Raw genomic sequence first — 19,333 nt, forward strand, 5'->3', positions numbered from 1 at the left:
TCAGCTACCCACCGTGGGCTCCACATGCAACCAGCAGTGAGTATATACTCCCTCAGAGGGGATGAATTGTTCATAGAAAACCCACCAGCATCAATGGACTTTGCCTCTTAGCTATTGTCCCTCTTTCCTGACCATGCCTCAACACCCTGTTTGCCCATGATGTGTGGCTTGGTTTCTTCTTCTCTACTTTGTCTTCTGCTGCATTCTTTATGGCTTTAGAGGGTGAGCGGCAACATACTATAGTAGAAAGAATGTGGCTTTACAAGCAAGGTAGACTTAATTTCAAATCCCAGCTCCGGTATGTGTCAGTTGTGAGTTTGTAGGCAAGTTCCTTACTCTTTTGTGCCCATTTTTTCATCTGTAACGTGGATAATGATATCTATTTCATAAGGCTGCTGTAAAGTTTAATGAACTAATGCTTGCAAATGCTTAGCATAATGTCTGTTAGAGGTTAAGTCTTCAATATGTATCAGCTGTTATCATGAAGTCAACTAAGGGAAGGATTGTCTTCAGGTAATTGTACAGATTACACCAAATGTGATGGAGTGAATAATATGGTATAGATTTCCTATGCTTAGCAAAACATTGGAAGTGGTCTAAATTTCTAACAAAAGAGAGCTAGTTAGATAAATTGCAGAGTATGGCTAGAAGAACCCTCTATTTCAGGCACCATGTATTGTGTAATCCAAATGTCAGCTGTGGTTATCCTTTGAGATCCCAAAATTGGCTTGAACAGTATCCCACATACAGTTGGGAAGTCCCGGAGGCACAATCCCATAAGGATTTGGTGGCAAGGTCCCATGAGGGCGAGGGTGTGGCGGGAGTGATATTTTCGTGGTCACCTCTGTTGCTTCACTGACTTTTCCATTTATGAATGATCTTGCTTCAGTATCTGCAAGCTTTTTTTTTTTTTTGCGGTACACGGGCCTCTCACTGTTGTGGTCTCTCCTGTTGTGGAGCACAGGCTCAGCGGCCATGGCTCACGGGCCCAGCCGCTCCGCGGCATGTGGGGTCTTCCCGGACCGGGGCACGAACCCGCGTCCCCTGCATCGGCAGGCGGACTCTCAACCACTGCGCCACCAGGAAAGCCCTCTGCAAGCTTTTTTTCTGCATTAGTCATACCACACTGATTCCTACTCCCTTCTTTCACTCCCCAAAAGAACACTGATTCAAAGCTGTGTGTGCAACAGGCTTTTACTGACTACTTGAGACAATGAAGAGGATTTACATTTTAGCACCACAGTTTGAAATCTTTTTGCCCTCTTGCCACCAGGGAGTCTTCTCACGAGTCCCTGAGAGGCTCCAGCATCCAGAGACCAAGCCCTGTAGCTTGGGTCCACTTTTCCTGTTCTGCTACTCAGCCCCCTACCCTCCATTGTGTACTGACTTTCTCTGCATTAGAAGGGATTTAGGGTCTTACTTTTCTAAAGAAGCCTAATAAGGTATCTTAGGAAACAAATGTAGTTTTGCCTCAAAGAGAACCCTGACGTTACTGTAATTTTGTGTATTTGCGTATCTGACCCCACAGGCCACTGTGAGCTCTTTTAGGTCAGGAATCTATGCCCGATCTGTGTCTCACGAGGTTAGGAATCCATGTGCTGAAGCTAAATTGCCTGGGTCCAAATACTGGGTCTATTATTTACAAGTTATGTGACCATTGTAGGAAATGAGTTGTAGGGAAGATTGAAATAAAAGAGCTAGTGAACTTAGTGTCTGAGGCATACACTGGGTACTCACTAAATGCCTGCACTGATTATACCCAGAAGGATTCTTTGCTGTCAGTCTGCAGTGACTAGCTTCATGCTTGGAGACATGTCATTCTAAGCTGAGAAGAGGCTTTGGTGTGATTAACTCGGTTTCCTGATGTAGAAGGACAAAGTATAAGTTTTTAGACAATTTTTTTTCCCCTTAGTAAGAAAGACTGTAGTTCAAATATTTGGACACAATAAAGGAAACTTTTACTTAACCAGGTTGGGAAAAAGAGTGGAAAAGAGTTCAATTGTTTCATCTAAACAGTAACAGGCCACAAAACGATTTAAGGCTTCCCTTCTCATTACTAATCACTTAACACTGAAGATTCATTTTGGGTCTTTTTTTCTCTTTCTACATACAAAACGAAACAAGGCAAGTTTAAAAATTCTTTATTTGAACTTTAGACAAGGAACAAGTATTGCATTATAAAGACTTGCTTAAAAGCATGACATAGTCTGTTGTCAAGTCTGTTGTCATTGTTTCCTTATGTGTTGTAAACCAACATAAATATTAAGGGAGAGAATGGTATATCTTTCCTCTGCATCTTTAACCCATTCTTAACTGAGCATGGATACAACCCTTAGAAAGAAAACCCTGGTGAAATGGCATCTCTAACACTCTCTCCTCAGGTTCTAATGGCTCCAGGGGAGAAGCACTGTTGGTCTTAGCCTAACCATGTTGGCAACATAACAAGAAACTAGTATCTCTAGGGCCAGTAGTGCACAGCAGTTTCCATCTAAAGTTCTATTTATTTTCCCACCATCTTTTATGAAGATGACTGACCTAGAAATTAGGGCTGAGTGTGAGTTAAAATGGTCCAATATACATTTACTGTGAAAGTCAACCTGCTAATCTCTATCTGGGATGATCCTGTTGGGGGATATGCCAAACTTCCTGGTTTGCTTATTAACTAATTAATTGTCACCAACATCACTGGGGGCAGGCAGCAAGACAGTGTGCTGTGTGTCGACCTTGGCAAATGATAAACTATGATTTATTTACTCCTTGGTTCCCCAACTTAATATAATTTAAAGTCTTTTAATGTGCCAGAAGTCTCTAAGGCAGCAAACTAATATGTTGAATATGGTGTCCACTATTTCACAGTGACTAGACGTGATTCATACATAGGACCAAGTTTCCTGATCAAGATACCTTTGTCATCCTTCTTTTTATAAATTCTGACAGATAATCTGACAGATATCAACATAGATATTAACACACAGATATTAGAATAAATTGCTAAAAGTTCTAGTCTTATCCAAAATAAACTTTGTTTTAAGCTTAGTCTTTAAAAATATAAGTTAACAGGATACATTCTGATTTCTTTTTTCAGGTAAGAGAAAACTTTTTTTTTCTTTTTTTAATGTGCATAGTTCCATCTGGACTCCAGCAACATTTTTGGGGGTAGTCCAATATTCTGTTTCCTAGAAAATTACAAATCAACCACAACCCCTAGGGAAACAGGAGTTGCTCCATCCCAAATATTGTCAGGGGTAAGAATAAAAATGTCTTACATTTCATTTTCTTTCTTTAAGCTTTATTCTTGTTTTTAAGGTAAAAGTTATAATTAGTATTCCTATTAGCAGCAAAGATCCTAATTTCTGTCAATTAAAATGACTCAGGACAGAAATCACATTTTCGCAAAGAATGAGGGATCCATAGCGGGTAATAAATGTCTATTAATTTGGGCATTAAGCAATCTTATTTGAGAGGTTAATTCATACGAAAACAGCCAATAGTATGCAAGGTCTCATTTGAAGTTCAGGCCTATGACGCTGCAGCAGGAAGCTGAGTTGGCCCAGCAGTACGCAGTGGAAAGAAGGCTTTCGTGGTGGAAAATTTCCACGTGGTCAGACTGAAGGGGGCATGGGCTCTTACTCTGGCTCTTCAGTAAAAGTGGTTACTTCTAATAGATAGTTGAAAGTGGAAGCTGCTTTGAAACTTTTCAAAGTGTTAGAAAGTCTAGTACAATTACAAGTTTTTCTGATATTCTGTCAAGTTTCACAACCTGAGCTTAGTGAAATGGCAAGAATCAGAAAATAGTACAAAAATTGCAAGGAGCTTGCGAGTTCTCCGGTTTTAGTCACTCCAAATGCCACAGCAGCAGCATCTTATCAGAGTGTCATTGCTGTGACTACTGGGGGTTCATTCCCAGGAGGAAGATTCAAGCCAGGAAAGTTTGATCAGGACAGTGTCTCTTTTAAAATGCTAGAAAAATCAGTTTGAATCCCGAGTTTCTTGTCTGTTTCTAAGTAGTGTTTATTCAGAACACTCAAGAATGACTCATATAACATTGCTGCTTTCAAATACCGCCATGTCTACTTCCTGCTAACAAGAAAAGGCAAAGAAATGCCAGCTTTGTTCTGGAGACTGTAGTCATTAAAAAAAAAAAAAATTAGAAGATGCTCAGAGCTTTATAATCACGGGATTTTTCACTTGTGAAAAGACAAACCCCACCCAATAACCTAAACCGCAAGAATGGCAAGCAATACATTTGTTTCAAGATGATCCTTTCACAAACCCTAACTTTGGAAAGAGGCATTTTACACTGCCGCCCTAATGGAGCTGTGTCCCTATTCTGCTGAGTGAGTTAACCCCATGGGGAAGAAGCTCCTGACGTCTGACTCAGTAGACAGCATGAGGGAACATCCACTTCCATTAAGCCTTAAAAACCTGGAACTTGCAACCAGGTGGAAAAACCATTCCCAGCAGTCTCTGCCATCACCTTCCAAGACAGTAGTACTGGTGACCCAAAGGGCACAGAGTCACCTAATAACAGGCAGACTTGCCTCCTCCATGAGCCTATCTAACAAACGTTCTCACAAGCTTGCAAAATGCCACTTAAAAACTCAATAAATTAAAAAATTACACACACACACACACACACACACACACACACACACACACGTCCCCCATAATTCCTGGCTGCAATCCCCAAAAGGCCATCTCACCAAAACAATTAAGTCAAAAGACCAGCTTAATTTATTCATCAGGCAGAGCAACTTTCCATTTCCTAAAGGACCTCGGGCTAATGTACAGACATGACAATAAAAACTACCATTGCGCCCAGAGATTAACAGTAGCCTTGACAGCAGTTTAAAAAGTAGAATACTTGTCAGCTGCCTTTCACTCCTTTCCTGAAACTTTACCCTGAGGAGAATCCTGTTCCCTCATCTCAAAAAGATCAATTCAAGAACGGGTAATGACAAGGGGGAGAAGGGTCAGTGAGTGAAAAGAGGAGGAGGCAAGGCTCTCAGACTGCTTTGCATGGTCACTTCACAGGTACCCTTAACCCACACTTTCACCTGAAAGGGAGGCATTAACATGACGTAACATAATTAAGTCTTCAGTCTGACCAGTTGGTAAAATGGACACAGGAAAAGCTGGGAATAGAGGGATAAAGTAAAAGCAAGTGCCCCAAACAAGAAATCCACGTGATGGTTTGTTTTTGTGTGATTCAGTGCAAAGGAGAGGAAGGAAGCACCATCTACAATCACTCCACACACACTGTATTTGCATCCACCGTGATAACTACGACAGTTGCAGGAGAAGATTGGCAGCTTGGGAATGACCATGTTGCCACTGCCTACTAGCCATGGTAGCAGCCTCTTGTTTGGCTAATTCACAGGACAGAATGGGAAGGAGCAGGGCCAGGAGAAGACAATCGATGAGAAGACCGCCCTGCAACCTAAAGGTCTTCTAGGCACTTGCCTTCTATTCCTTGGCACCCCTTAGAAGGAAGAGTGGTCCCCAGGGAAAATGGTTCTTGTCTGAAAGCTGCCTGGGGCAGCCAAATCAGAGAGGAGTGCTGCCCTGACCTAAAATGGTTGGTACATGGCTAAGGGATACTTTTCAATCTCCAGATTCCCAGGGAATAGAGCAGCAGAGTCCCCTTCCTCCCCTCACAAGAGTTAAACTGATTTCCTCTGAAAGTGTCTAACTGGCTTGAGCAGAGAGGCATCACTGTCCAGAGAGAAGTGCTGGTGAGTCTTCAAAATTATTTAGGAGCCACGCCTCATTTCACAGGTAGAAAACTAACTCACTAAAGGTAGTCCTTGAGGAGTTGATATAATGTCTCTTTCCTTTTCTTGCAAGGAGGAAGAGATTGATACAGTGTGGAATGGAAGGGAAGAAATCTGACAAGAGCAAGTCAATTAGGACAGGAAGCAGTGTTTGCAGAATGAATTCTATGGAGAAATTCAAAAGTTTCATAGGAGCAGAGGGTAGAAGACACTTTTAGAAGCTGAAGGTAGAAATCACAGAGGAGACAGTCAAAGTACAAGTGAACAAAGCAAGATATTTTTCTGTTTTGTTTTTGTTTTTAATAATGGGAGGACAAAAGAGTTAATTCCTTCACTGCCTTTTCACTGGAGGATTGAAAGTGATTGCCATGCTATGGGATGCACTCCACCAGCAGGAATCTAACTTGCCTGTCTGCATAGTCTTAAAGGAGTGAATACTTATCAATTCTCAAGAGAAAAAGCTCTTGTTTGTTTAAATGTAAAGTCACCTACATGCTCCTTAGCTGAACTGGGTATCGTATCAATAGAAGGTGTGTAGTGTGTGGAGATGCACAATGAAACTGAAGGATTTGTCCTGTGGTCCTTGAGGATCTGAACGAGATTACTAAAGAGAAGACATAAGTGCATGTGCTGACACTCAGCGGCCCATGGTCCTCAGAATCAGCGGCAGCTGTGGCTTTAATCTTAAACCGCAATCACATCAAACTTTCAGTGTTTTAAACATAGGTATTAATGAAGCTATCTCCTCTTGCAAAGCTCGCCTTCTCTTCCACTTCATTCTCGCAAATTTGCTACCCACCCCCGACACCAATACAGTTGTTCACATGCAGTCTCAGGTGTGAACTGCAAATCGCAAGATAAACTTTACCACCGGGGGATTTTCCCCTTTATCTGACACTCCAAATTGTTTTGCCTCTTCTGGGGATGCTTTTGGCTCTTCTGGTTTTGACATTTGCTTTCCAATAAGCACACATCCACAATTGGTTTGCATTAAGTTGATGAAAGATCTAATGAGTGGAAACATATGGGTGCTGTTAAATAAAAGTCTCTTTACCATAACAATAAGTGAAATGGCAGAGAAGGGAAATGGATCTTATTTGAAAGAATATGACTATTTAAACACAAAACAAATACAGAGGGAAAAGCAATTTAGAAAGGTACAGAAAAAAATATCTACACCAGACAACAGTGGAGGATGCAGGGCTACACGTGCCTGTGGAGATATGCTGCTCCCCTTGTGTCTGAGTTCCAGTGCTTTCCAAGTAGATGGGCAGATGGTGAAAATAGAGCAGCTTCTTTTTTTCTCTTCTGTCTCTTGAATTCTATTATGAGGCAGTTCTCTGCTTGCCACCAAGGCAGAAAGAAGCATTTCTCTCATCCACTCACCGATCTGGCAGGGTCCCATCCTTAGTTTTCCATTGTAGCCCCTGGGTACTATTGTAGTGACTCAGGGATGGTGCTGACCACGTGGGCTGCCTCTGTGGCTGCTGGAGGGGAACCAAAGAAGGTGTTGGTTTGATTCCTCTGCTGATCTCGGAGGTAAGGAGGAACTGACGAGCTTTTGATGTGGAGGATCCTGGTGTCCATCACCTGACAGTCAATCTGCATCATCACTTCGTAATCCTGCCCATTGATCACATTCTCTGCAGAGAGAAATAAACACAAGGAATAAATATTCAACAGAATGTGCAATTCTGCTATAAGCTTCAATCCCAGAAAGGCATCAATGCGTTTCAAGGGTGTGAACTGTCGACACGCTTTCAAGGGTACAGAGAGACTTCATCAGTCACTAAGCAGAGCTACAGTGCCAGGATGGCCTGTCCTCTCCTCAATTCTAGTTCCCAAACAACCTTCATTGGCTCAATAAAGCCTGGAGCCACTGTCAGAGTTAATACCACAGATTATCTGTCCACAGACATTATATGTCTTGTATGCTTTCCATGCAGTGTTTCACCACGACTGGAGCAACTGGAACAGCAGGAGATTTTATTTTATTTTATTTTATTTATTTTTTATTTTTTATTTTTTTGCGGTACGCGGGCCTCTCACCACTGTGGCCTCTCCCGTTGCGGAGCACAGGCTCCGGACGCGCAGGCTCAGCGGCCATGGCTCACGGGCCCAGCCGCTCCGCGGCATGCGGGATCCTCCCGAACTGGGGCACAAACCCGTGTCCCCTGCATCGGCAGGCGGACTCTCAACCACTGCGCCACCAGGGAAGCCCCAGCAGGAGATTTTAGTTGCGGGAGAGGAGAGCGTAGAGGGAAGAATACTTAAGTTCTCCCCTTCCCTTTCAACACTGGGAAGGAATAGTTGTCAAAAGGACCACCATATCATGCGAAAGGTAAGGAGACCTTGGCCAAGACTGCTTGGTTCCTGTTCATCAGTAATATTTCTAATTTCATCAGGACATTCCCAACTATGAATTTAAAGATTTGTGCTTAGGAACACAAAGTACAGTGAAGACTGACAACAAGTTGCAGACATCTGATAATCATGCTCTTTCCCAGAGACCACTGTCACTCCTTAATTTCAGAGTTCTGGAATCCAGGTACAAAGAGAGCAATACATTTCCAATTTGGGACTAACAGGAATGCTATAAGGACTTCCAGGTAAACTAGAGGCTACTGGCATAAGGGAATGGGAAAAACCACATAAAGCCATGCTTAACACATATGGGGTAACTTGCTATCATGAGTTTAATATACACAGACATGTACTACACTCCATTCTTCCTGAGGACAAAAGCTCTTTATTTTCGGGAGAAGGCCAAATTATTCCCCGATTTGTAATTCTAGGTTGTCATTTTCCAACTTGTAGTCAATGAAACTTGGGCATAAGACTGATGGAAGAATTATAAATAGATAACATCTTTCAAGACCAGCTGGACATTCATAGCAATGCAGCTAGAAAATGTGTAAACTTGGAAGAATGCTGGGGAGTCAACGTGGCACCTCAGTTTGCATTTTCAACCATGAATCCAGAGCTGGGTGTGGGACCAGGAAGAATGCTGGCGAAGGCCTAGTCCTGCACTGCCTTTTCATGAAGATGACATAGAGCCAACCAGTGATTTCAAAATTAAACATTTGGCTTCTCTAGGGCAAAGAATTGAATTTAAAAGTAGAATTCTTTCTATTCCATTATCTTTTTTTTTTCTTTTTTTTACTACTACACCATGCGTGCCAAGTATTATAAATCCAGAGGAAGAAAATCCAAAGTTTGACATTTGATCCTCAGATTCCATTATGTTTGGGAAAATTGAACTATGGAGCTTGTAACTTAACGAGGCAGGAAATGACTTAAGGAGATCATCTAATCCGGGTGTCTTAAATTAGGGTCTAATGCACAGACTTTAGGGAGTCCGTAAGTTCCCTGAAATTGCATGCAAAGTTTTAGTTGTATGTGCATTTTTCTGGAGAGGGGGTACATCAGATTCTTAATGAGGTCCATGACCCCCTAAAAGTTAAAAACTATTAAATCTAATAATGTATCAACTTTAAGTGCCTTGAGCAGATCGTATATCCCATTTTAAAGCCAATGGAAGACATCATTATTCCACTTCTATTGGTTGATTGCCTGTTTCAATTTCTAAAATAGTCTCCATTGATGGTGCATTTCCCATTACAAGTCTTATAAATCTCTTCAATTACAGTTGAAGCTAATTTCCTTCTTTCCCAGCCTTACTAGCAATGAAGAGCAGTTGGTTGCTGCTGTGTAATAACTAACCCTACCTATTCTTTAAGACCATTGCTGTGGACACTTAACTCCAATATGACAACTCCTGCCACTCTGTAATGGCTATCAAATCATTTACTTAGCTTTAGAGAATTAAATCTGATTGGTTGTAAGTTAGCCGACGTTTCCTATCAAAGTGATTTCTTTTCCAAAAAGTAGGCAATGGAAGAAAGACAACCTGTTAATGTATTTGGAGTCATTACATTCAGAACATGTGACAGGGTTCAGATTTCAAGGTGCCACACTAGTCATTTCCTTTTGGAACCATGGTCCCTCTCTGTTTTAGAAAAACTGAAAGACTGTGTGCATATACACACACACACGGACACACTGAGACACAGATGACCAAATAATGAAAAACACATGTATAAAAGACATGTAATATACGTTACTAATTTTTACTACTTTCCTAGATTAACTCAGAATCCAGATGACAGTTTAAGATCAAGACTAAGGTTCTGTCATATAGCCCATACCACCTGCAGAAGTTATTAGAGCCCATGCGCCTGCTATGGTTTAAACTGATAACTGGAGTTCTTTAATATCTTAAATGTTAGGAAGAGATGAAAAACCTGGTGATATGAGCTCAGATGCTTGGGGGAAAACTAGGGCTGCGACCTGATTCCAAAACCTGGGAGTCCCTAGTCATGGCTGAAGTGGTACTGTTATCTTAAGCCCAACCAGGAGGCTCATGCTAGGTACGGTTTGGGTGGCTTTAAAATGGATTCTGTTCTTCACTCCTTTCTGAACTTCTAGGCCAAGGAAACTGTCAGCATTACTAGAAGAAGATTCTACCAGATAGGATATGAACGCCTTAAACCGAATTTAGGAAGCCCCTTCTGAATGACAAGCTGGAAAATTTAGGTTTAAAAGTGACACACCATTAGGAATCCCAAGTTACCCAACACCTCTGGAAAATAGTTAAAGGGGCTACAGCAATTTCTTTTCTTCAGTCTCTGTGGGACCTTATAAAAGTGCTTTGGGTGTTTCAGTATTGACTCCCTTGGATAGTGAGTGAGGTGGTCTCTATTACTGACGAGGTTCTAATTATTTTAATTAAAGGAGGACAGAAGGGAAACAGCTTATGATAACTCGTGGTCTTCACAGGCCCCTGCCCTGCACTGTCGGGCATCTGTTCACGCGATCTGCTTCCAGGAGCAGCAGAGAGGCTCCGAAACTCCTCCCACAAGTGGCAGATGAGGCTCCCGTTATCCTTTACTTTCAGACTTTGAGCACAGTTAATAATTGACCACCCTTGGAAAGGACACTCTCAACTGTTGCCTATAATTTGTGCCTCGGTGTGAATAAAATATACCAGAGGAGGTTCTAACTGGAGAGATGAGAACCTGAAGACTCAGGTGGCTCAGCTAGGGAGGAGAGGAACAGCCTCTGAAGGAAAACCCAGGCAGGATGTTAGAGGCTGAGGACGGATGGCACACTTTCATTAAGGGCCAGGCCTCCATTATGAATGGGCAGTGCCCCAGTAATAAGAGAAAACATTACAGCTCATGGGCTTGCCGACAAGAGGGAACAAAGTAAACAACTAGGGAGTTGTTAGAGCTGAGTTATGTGAAAAGATTGCTGAAGGATTTTTGTGTACTTAATGAAAAAGTGACTATTTGGGAAAAACAGAACCAAAAGTTACAGTATGGAGCACAAATGTTAAAGGTTCACTTTCCCTCTTCTATTAGCAAACATTTGGGTGCTGAACAAGTGATATAAATAATCTTATGTTCTGGGACTTCTGAAGTAAACGGAATGAGAAGAAACACTGACCTGAGTCAGGAAAAAGGTATAGAATATGAATACTTCAAATTCAAAATTAATCAGACAAATAAAAAGGAAAAGAGATGACTGGCTTCAAACATGAGTGCCAGAAAGTGAGTCTGAATGCCCAGAAGAGTTGGGAAAGCAAGAAAAAAAGTGCCTGGACACTGGAGGTGGAAAAACTCTAGGCAATGTGGAATTCTGAACAGCCTGTAAACACACAATAACTGAATTAAGAATGGCCTGCCAAGAGGCTGTTAGCTGGGAGATGACTAACACACACATCAGGACCTTAACCATAAACAGAATTTAAATACCCCCAAATTTCACAGAAAGTTTAATTTTAAAAAATGACAAGACTTCACCAGTGCTTTGCAAAGACTATGTATGATAAAACAAGATTTCTATTCAGAATCAGACACCAATCCTAACAAGAGGCAGTTTGCTCTGTGTAAGCTAGGCTGGTGACAGGCAGTGACAGGCTGTCAGTACCTGTGCCTGAATCCTGTAGTGTGTGGGGTATGTGTGTGTACGTGGGGGAACATGGAAAGTAAATAAAAATCCTCCCTTCCACTGATCACAAGAGATACCTGCACCCAAAACAAACAAGTGGAAAAATCAGGAAAGGAACTCAAAAGGGTAAGAAAGAGGAGACAAAGGAGACAAAGGGAAAGGAAGGCGGGAATACAATGAACAATAAGGGGTAAAACACATTTTTTCGGTGGCTTTCAAAAACTTCCAAAGCTGACTTCACTATGTCTAACCAATCTTATCTCCAATTTTTAACCGGAGTCCTGGTTTTGACCATCCCAGAGCACCATGCATTGTATCTCTGCTAGTACTTTATCCTCTGCTTGGAAAAATAAAAATAAAAAAGCTCTTTCTGCTCTTCTCTACCCAAATTCTCCATCCAGTCAATTTCTATTAACGCTTTAAGGCCCATTTCAAATCCCACTTCTAAGAAACCTTCCATGAAAACTCTAGCATTGATCTTTTTCTTTGTAACCAATATATAAATGTTCCATGTTACTGAATATGTTAAAATGCTTACAGAAAAAAGGTTTGGCTCCTTTAAGAAACGTCGGGCACTTCTGAAGGTAGCGGGTGGGGGATCAGTGGTAGAACTAGATAGAACCTCTGCCTCATCAGTGGGGAAGAAGACTGAGTGAGTAAGTACCAGTCGTATTGCAGATGGAAACACAAAATATGCTTCTGACTTGAAAAATCTTTCTGGAGATATAAGGAAGAACACTGGCAGGAGCAAAGAGCTCCTAGCAACCACCATGTCTGCCCTTTGCCGTTTCCAGGACAGAGGAGAGATTTCAGGCTGTGAGTGTCCAAAGGCAGGGAGGGATGGTGGGAGGAATATTATTTGTTTAAGTGCAAGACAAATCAGAATTTGTTAAATATTTTAAAAATACATGTGTATTTATTTTTTTATTGAAGTATAGTTGATTTACTACATTACATAAGTTTCAGTTGTACAACATAATGATTCAGTATTTCTATATATTTGACTCCATTTAGAATTATTATAAAATATTGGCTATATTCCCTGTGCTGTACAATGTATGCCTGTAGTTTATTTATTTTATGCATAGTAGTTTCTACTTCTTTATTCCCTACCCTTATCTTGCCTCCCCCCCTTCCCTCTCCCCACTGGTAACCACTAGTTGGTTCTCTGTATCTGTGAATCTGTTTCTGTTTTCTTATATTCAGTCATTTTATTTTTTAGATTCCACATATAAGTGATAACATACAGTATTTGTCTTTCTCTGTCTGACTTATTTCACTCAGTGTAATACTCTCCAGGTCCATCCATGTTGTTGCAAATGGCAGAATTTCCTTCTTTTTTATGGTTGAGTAGTATTCCATTGCAGATATATACCATATCTTCTTTATCCATTCATATGTTGATAGACACTTAAGTTACTTCCATATCTTGGCTATTGTAAATAACGCTGTCATGAACATTGAGGTGCATGTGTCTTTTTGAAATAGTGTTTTGTTTTTTTCAGATATATACCCAGGAGGGGAATTGCTGGATCATATGGTAGTTTTATTTTTATTGTCTTGAGGAACCTCCATACTGTTTTCCATAGTGGCTGCACCAATTTACATTTCCACCAACAGTGTACAAGCGTTCCCTTTTCTCCACATCCTCTCCAACATTTGTTATTTGTGGTCTTTTTTTTTTTTCTTTTTTTTTTTGTAGTACGCGGGCCTCTCACTGTTGTGGCCTCTCCCGTTGCAGAGCACAGGCTCCAGACGTGCAGGCTCAGCGGCCATGGCTCATGGGCCCAGCCGCTCCACGGCATGTGGGATCTTCCTGGACCAGGGCATGAACCTGTGTCCCCTGCATCGGCAGGCGGACTCTCAACCACTGCACCACCAGGGAAGCCCTGTGGTCTTTTTGATGATAGCCATTCTGATGGATGTGAGGTGATAACCTCATTGTGTTTTGATTTGCATTTCTCTAATAATGAGTGATGTTGGGCATCTTTTCATATGCCTGTTGGTCATCTGTATGTGTTTTTGGAAAAAAGTCTATTCAGGTCTTCTGCCCATTTTTTAAAAAAATAAATTTATTTATTTACTTATATTTATTTTTGGCTGTGTTGGGTCTTCGTTTCTGTGCAAGGGCTTTCTCCAGTTGTGGCGAGCGGGGGCCACTCTTCATCGCAGTGCGCGGGCCTCTCACTGTTGCGGCCTCTCCCGTTGCGGAGCACAGGCTCCAGACGCGCAGGCTCAGTAGTTGTGGCTAACAGGCTTAGTTGCTCTGCGGCATCTGGGATCTTCCCAGACCAGGGCTCGAACTCGTGTCCCCTGCATTGGCAGGCAGATTCTTAACCACTGCGCCACCAGGGAAGCCCCCTTCTGCCCATTTTTTAATTGGGTTGTTTGTTTTTTCAAAGTTGAGTTGTATGAGCTGTTTATATATATATTTTGGATATTAACCCCTTACTGGTCACATCATTGCAAATATTTTCTCCCATTCTCCCATTTTCTACGAAAACAGCGTCTTCTCATTTTGTCAATGGTTTCCTTTGTTGTATAAAAACTTAAGTTTAATTAGGTCCCATTTATTTACTTTATTTTTATTTCCTCTGCTTTACGAGACAGATCCTAAAAAACAGTGCTACAATTTTTGTCAAAGAGTGTTTTGTCTTTGTTTTCTTCTAGGAGTTTTATGGTTTCTGGTCTTACACTTAGGTCTTTAATCCATTTTGAGTTTATTTTTATATATGTTGCTAGAGGATGTTCTACTTTCCTTCTTTTATATGTAGCTGTCCAGTTTTCTCAGTACCACTTATTGAAGAGACTGTCTTTTCTCCATTGTATATTCTTTGTCATAGATTTTTTTTTTTAAAGTTTATTTATTTATTTTTTTAATTAGTTTCTGCTTTATAACAAAGTGAATCAGTCATACATATACATCTGTTCCCACATCCCTTCCCTCATGCATCTCCCTCCCTCCCACCCTCCCCATCCCACCCCTCCAGGCGGTCACAAAGCACCGAGCTGATCTCCCTGTGCTCTGCGGCTGCTTCCCACTATCTATCTACCTTACGTTTGGTAGTGTATACACGTCCATGCCTCTCTTTCGCCTTGTCACAGCCCACCCTTCCCCCTCCCCATATCCTCAAGTCCATTCTCAAGTAGGTCTGCGTCTTCATTCCCGTTTTGCCCCTAGGTTCTTCATGACATTTTTTTTTTAAATTCCGTATATATGTGTTAGCATACGGTATTTGTCTTTCTCTTTCTGACTAACTTCACTCTGTATGACAGACTCTAGGTCTATCCACCTCATTACAAATAGCTCAGTTTCGTTTCTTTTTATGGCTGAGTAATATTCCATTGTATATATGTGCCACATCTTCTTTATCCATTCATCCGATGATGGACACTTAGGTTGTTTCCAGCTCCAGGCTATTGTGAATAGAGCTGCAATGAACATTTTGGTACATGTCTCTTTTTGAATTATGGTTTTCTCAGGGTATATGCCCAGTAGTGGGATTGCTGGGTCATATGGTAGTTCTATTTGTAGTTTTTTAAGGAACCTCCATACCGTTCTCCATAGTGGCTGTACCAATTCACATTCCCACCAGCAGTGCAAGAGTGTTCCCTTTTCTCCACACCCTCTCCAGCATTTATTGTTTCTAGATTTCTTGATGATGGCCATTCTGACTGGTGTGAGATGATATCTCATTGTAGTTTTGATTTGCATTTCTCTAATGATTAATGATGTTGAGCATTCTTTCATGTGTTTGTTGGCAGTCTGTATATCTTCTTTGGAGAAATGCCTATTTAAGTCTTCTGCCCATTTTTGGATTGGGTTGTCTGTTTTTTTGCTATTGAGCTGCATGAGCTGTTTATAAATTTTGGAGATTAATCCTTTGTCAGTTGCTTCATTTGCAAATATTTTCTCCCATTCTGAGGGTTGTCTTTTGGTCTTCTTTATGGTTTCCTTTGCTGTGCAAAAGCTTTGAAGTTTCATTAGGTCCCATTTGTTTATCTTTGTTTTTATTTCCATTTCTCTAGGAGGTGGGTCCAAAAGGATCTTGCTGTGATTTATGTCATAGAGTGTTCTACCTATGTTTTCCTCTAAGAGTTTGATAGTTTCTGGCCTTACATTTAAGTCTTTAATCCATTTTGAGCTTATTTTTGTGTATGGTGCTAGGGAATGATCTAATCTCAAACTTTTACATGTCCCTGTCCAGTTTTCCCAGCACCACTTATTGAAGAGGCTGTCCTTTCTCCACTGTACATTCCTGCCTCCTTTATCAAAGATAAGTTGGCCATATGTGCGTGGGTTTATCTCTGGGCTTTCTATCCTGATCCACTGATCTATCTTTCTGTTTTTATGCCAGTACCAGACTGTCTTAATTACTGTAGCTTTGTAGTATAGTCTGAAGTCAGGGAGCCTGATTCCTCCAGCTCCGTTTTTCATTCTCAAGATTGCTTTAGCTATTCGGGGCCTTTTGTTTTTCCAAACAAATTTTGAAATTTTTTGTTCTAGTTCTGTGAAAAATGCCATTGGTAGTTTGATAGGGATTGCATTGAATCTGTAGATTGCTTTCGGTAGTAGAGTCATTTTCACAATATTGATTCTTCCAATCCAGGAGCATGGTATATCTCTCCATCTATTTGTATCATCTTTAATTTCTTTCATCAGTGTCTTATAGTTTTCTGCATACAGGTCTTTTGTCTCCTTAGGTAGGTTTATTCCTAGATATTTTATTCTTTTTGTTGCGATGGTAAATGGGAGTGTTTTCTTGATTTCATTTTCAGATTTTTCATCATTAGTGTACAGGAATGCCAGAGATTTCTGTACATTAATTTTATATCCTGCTACTTTACCAAATTCATTGATTAGCTCTAGTAGTTTTTTGGTAGCATCTTTAGGATTCTCTATGTATAGTATCATGTCATCTGCAAACAGTGACAGCTTTACTTCTTCTTTTCCAATTTGGATTCCTTTTATTTCCTTTTCTTCTCTGATTGCTGTGGCTAAAACTTCCAAAACTATGTTGAATAAGAGTGGTGAGAGTGGGCAGCCTTGTCTTGTTCCTGATCTTAGTGGAAATGGTTTCAGTTTTTCACCATTGAGGACAATGTTGGCTGTGGGTTTGTCATATATGGCCTTTATTATGTTGAGGAAAGATCCCTCTATACCTACTTTCTGCAGGGTTTTTATCATAAATGGGTGTTGAATTTTGTCGAAAGCTTTCTCTGCATCTATTGAGATGATCATATGGTTTTTCTCCTTCAACTTGTTAATATGGTGTATTACATTGATTGATTTGCGTATATTGAAGAATCCTTGCATTCCTGGGATAAACCCCACTTGATCATGGTGTATGATCCTTTTAATGTGCTCTTGGATTCTGTTTGCTAGTATTTTGTTGAGGATTTTTGCATCTATGTTCATCAGTGATATTGGCCTGTAGTTTTCTTTCTTTGTGACATCCTTGCCTGGTTTTGGTATCAAGGTGATGTCGGCCTCGTAGAATGAGTTTGGGAGTGTTCCTCCCTCTGCTATATTTTGGAAGAGTTTGAGAAGGATAGGTGTTAGCTCTTCTCTAAATGTTTGATAGAATTCACCTGTGAAGCCATCTGGTCCTGGGCTTTTGTTTGATGGAAGATTTTTAATCACAGTTTCAATTTCAGTGCTTGTGATTGGTCTATTCATATTTTCTATTTCTTCCTGAGTCAGTCTTGGCAGGTTGTGCATTTCTAAGAATGTGTCCATTTCTTCCAGGTTGTCCATTTTATTGGAATAGAGTTGCTTATAGTAATCTCTCATAATCTTTTGTATTTCTGCAGTGTCAGTTGTTACTTCTCCTTTTTCATTTCTAATTCTATTGATTTGAGTCTTCTCCCTTTTTTTCTTGATGAGTCTGGCTAATGGTTTGTCAATTTTGTTTATCTTCTCAAAGAACCAGCTTTTAGTTTGGTTGATCTTTGCTATTGTTTCCTTCATTTCTTTTTCATTTATTTCTGATCTGATCTTTATGATTTCTTTCCTTCTGCTAGCTTTGGGGTATTTTTGTTCTTCTTTCTCTAATTGCTTTAGGTGCAGGGTCAGGTTGTTTACTCGAAATGCTTCCTGTTTCTTAAGGTGGGATTGTATTGCTATAAACTTCCCCCTTAGAACTGCTTTTGCTGCGTCCCATAGGTTTTGGGTCGTCGTGTCTCCATTGTCATTTGTTTCTAGGTATTTTTTAATTTCCTCTTTGATTTCTTCAGTGATCACTTCGTTATTGAGTAGTGTATTGTTTAGCCTCCATGTGTTTGTATTTTTTACACATCTTTTCCTGTAATTGATGTCTAGTCTCATAGCATTGTGGTCGGAGAAGATACTTGATACAATTTCAATTTTCTTAAAATTACCGAGGCTTGATTTGTGACCCAAGATATGATCTATCCTGGAGAATGTTCCATGAGCACTTGAGAAAAATGTGTATTCTGTTGTTTTTGGATGGAATGTCCTATAAATATCAACTAAGTCCATCTCGTTTAATGTATCATTTAAAGCTTGTGTTTCCTTATTTATTTTCATTTTGGATGATCTGTCCATTGGTGAAAGTGGGGTGTTAAAGTCCCCTACTATGAGTGTGTTACTGTCGATTTCCCCTTTTATGGCTGTTAGTATTTGCCTTATGTATTGAGGTGCTCCTATGTTGGGTGCATAAATATTTACAATTGTTATATCTTCTTCTTGGATCGATCCCTTTATCGTTATGTAGTGTCCTTCCTTGTCTCTTCTAATAGTCTTTATTTTAAAGTCTATTTTGTCTGATATAAGAATTGCTACTCCAGCTTTCTTTTGATTTCCATTTGCATGGAATATCTTTTTCCATCCCTTTACTTTCAATCTGTATGTGTCTCTAGGTCTGAAGTGGGTCTCTTGTAGACAGCATATATATGGGTCTTGTTTTTGTATCCATTCAGCCACTCTGTGTCTTTTGGTGGGAGCATTTAGTCCATTTACATTTAAGGTAATTATTGATATGTATGTTCCTATTCCCATTTCCTTAATTGCTTTGGGTTCGTTATTGTAGGTATATTCCTTCTGTTGTGTTTCTTGCCTAGAGAAGTTCCTTTAGCATTTGTTGTAAAGCTGGTTTGGTGGTGCTGAACTCTCTCAGCTTTTGCTTGTCTGTAAAGGTTTTAATTTCTCCATCAAATCTGAATGAGATCCTTGCTGGGTAGAGTAATCTAGGTTGCAGGTTTCTCTCCTTCATCACTTTAATTATGTCCTGCCACTCCCTTCTGGCTTGTAGGGTTTCTGCTGAGAGATCAGCTGTTAACCTTATGGGGATTCCCTTGTGTGTTATTTGTTGTTTTTGCCTTGCTGCTTTTAATATGATTTCTTTGTGTTTAATTTTTGACAGTTTGATTAATATGTGTCTTGGTGTATTTCTCCTTGGATTTATTCTGTATGGGACTCTCTGTGCCTCCTGGACTTGATTAACTATTTCCTTTCCCATATTGGGGAAGTTTTCAACTATAATCTCTTCAAATATTTTCTCAGTCCCTTTCTTTTTCTCTTCTTC

The 19,333-nt window shown here is 40.4% G+C and overlaps 1 protein-coding gene across 4 annotated transcripts in view; it reads right to left on the reverse strand.

The window, feature by feature from the left end:
- Window positions 1-2,125: 2,125 nt before the first annotated feature.
- ATF6 (activating transcription factor 6) overlaps window positions 2,126-19,333 on the reverse strand; it is a 235,460-nt gene continuing 218,252 nt past the window's right edge. For all 4 annotated transcript variants that reach the window (XM_081256539.1, XM_081256538.1, XM_081256537.1 and 1 more), the window contains one exon: window positions 2,126-7,417. In XM_081256539.1, the coding sequence (XP_081112665.1) occupies window positions 7,209-7,417 (209 nt within the window). In that variant the 3' untranslated portion in view covers window positions 2,126-7,208. The remainder of the gene's footprint in view (window positions 7,418-19,333) is intronic.

Source organism: Mesoplodon bidens, assembly GCF_964165515.1.
Source record: "Mesoplodon bidens genome assembly, chromosome: 2".
Taxonomy (NCBI): domain Eukaryota; kingdom Metazoa; phylum Chordata; class Mammalia; order Artiodactyla; family Ziphiidae; genus Mesoplodon; species Mesoplodon bidens.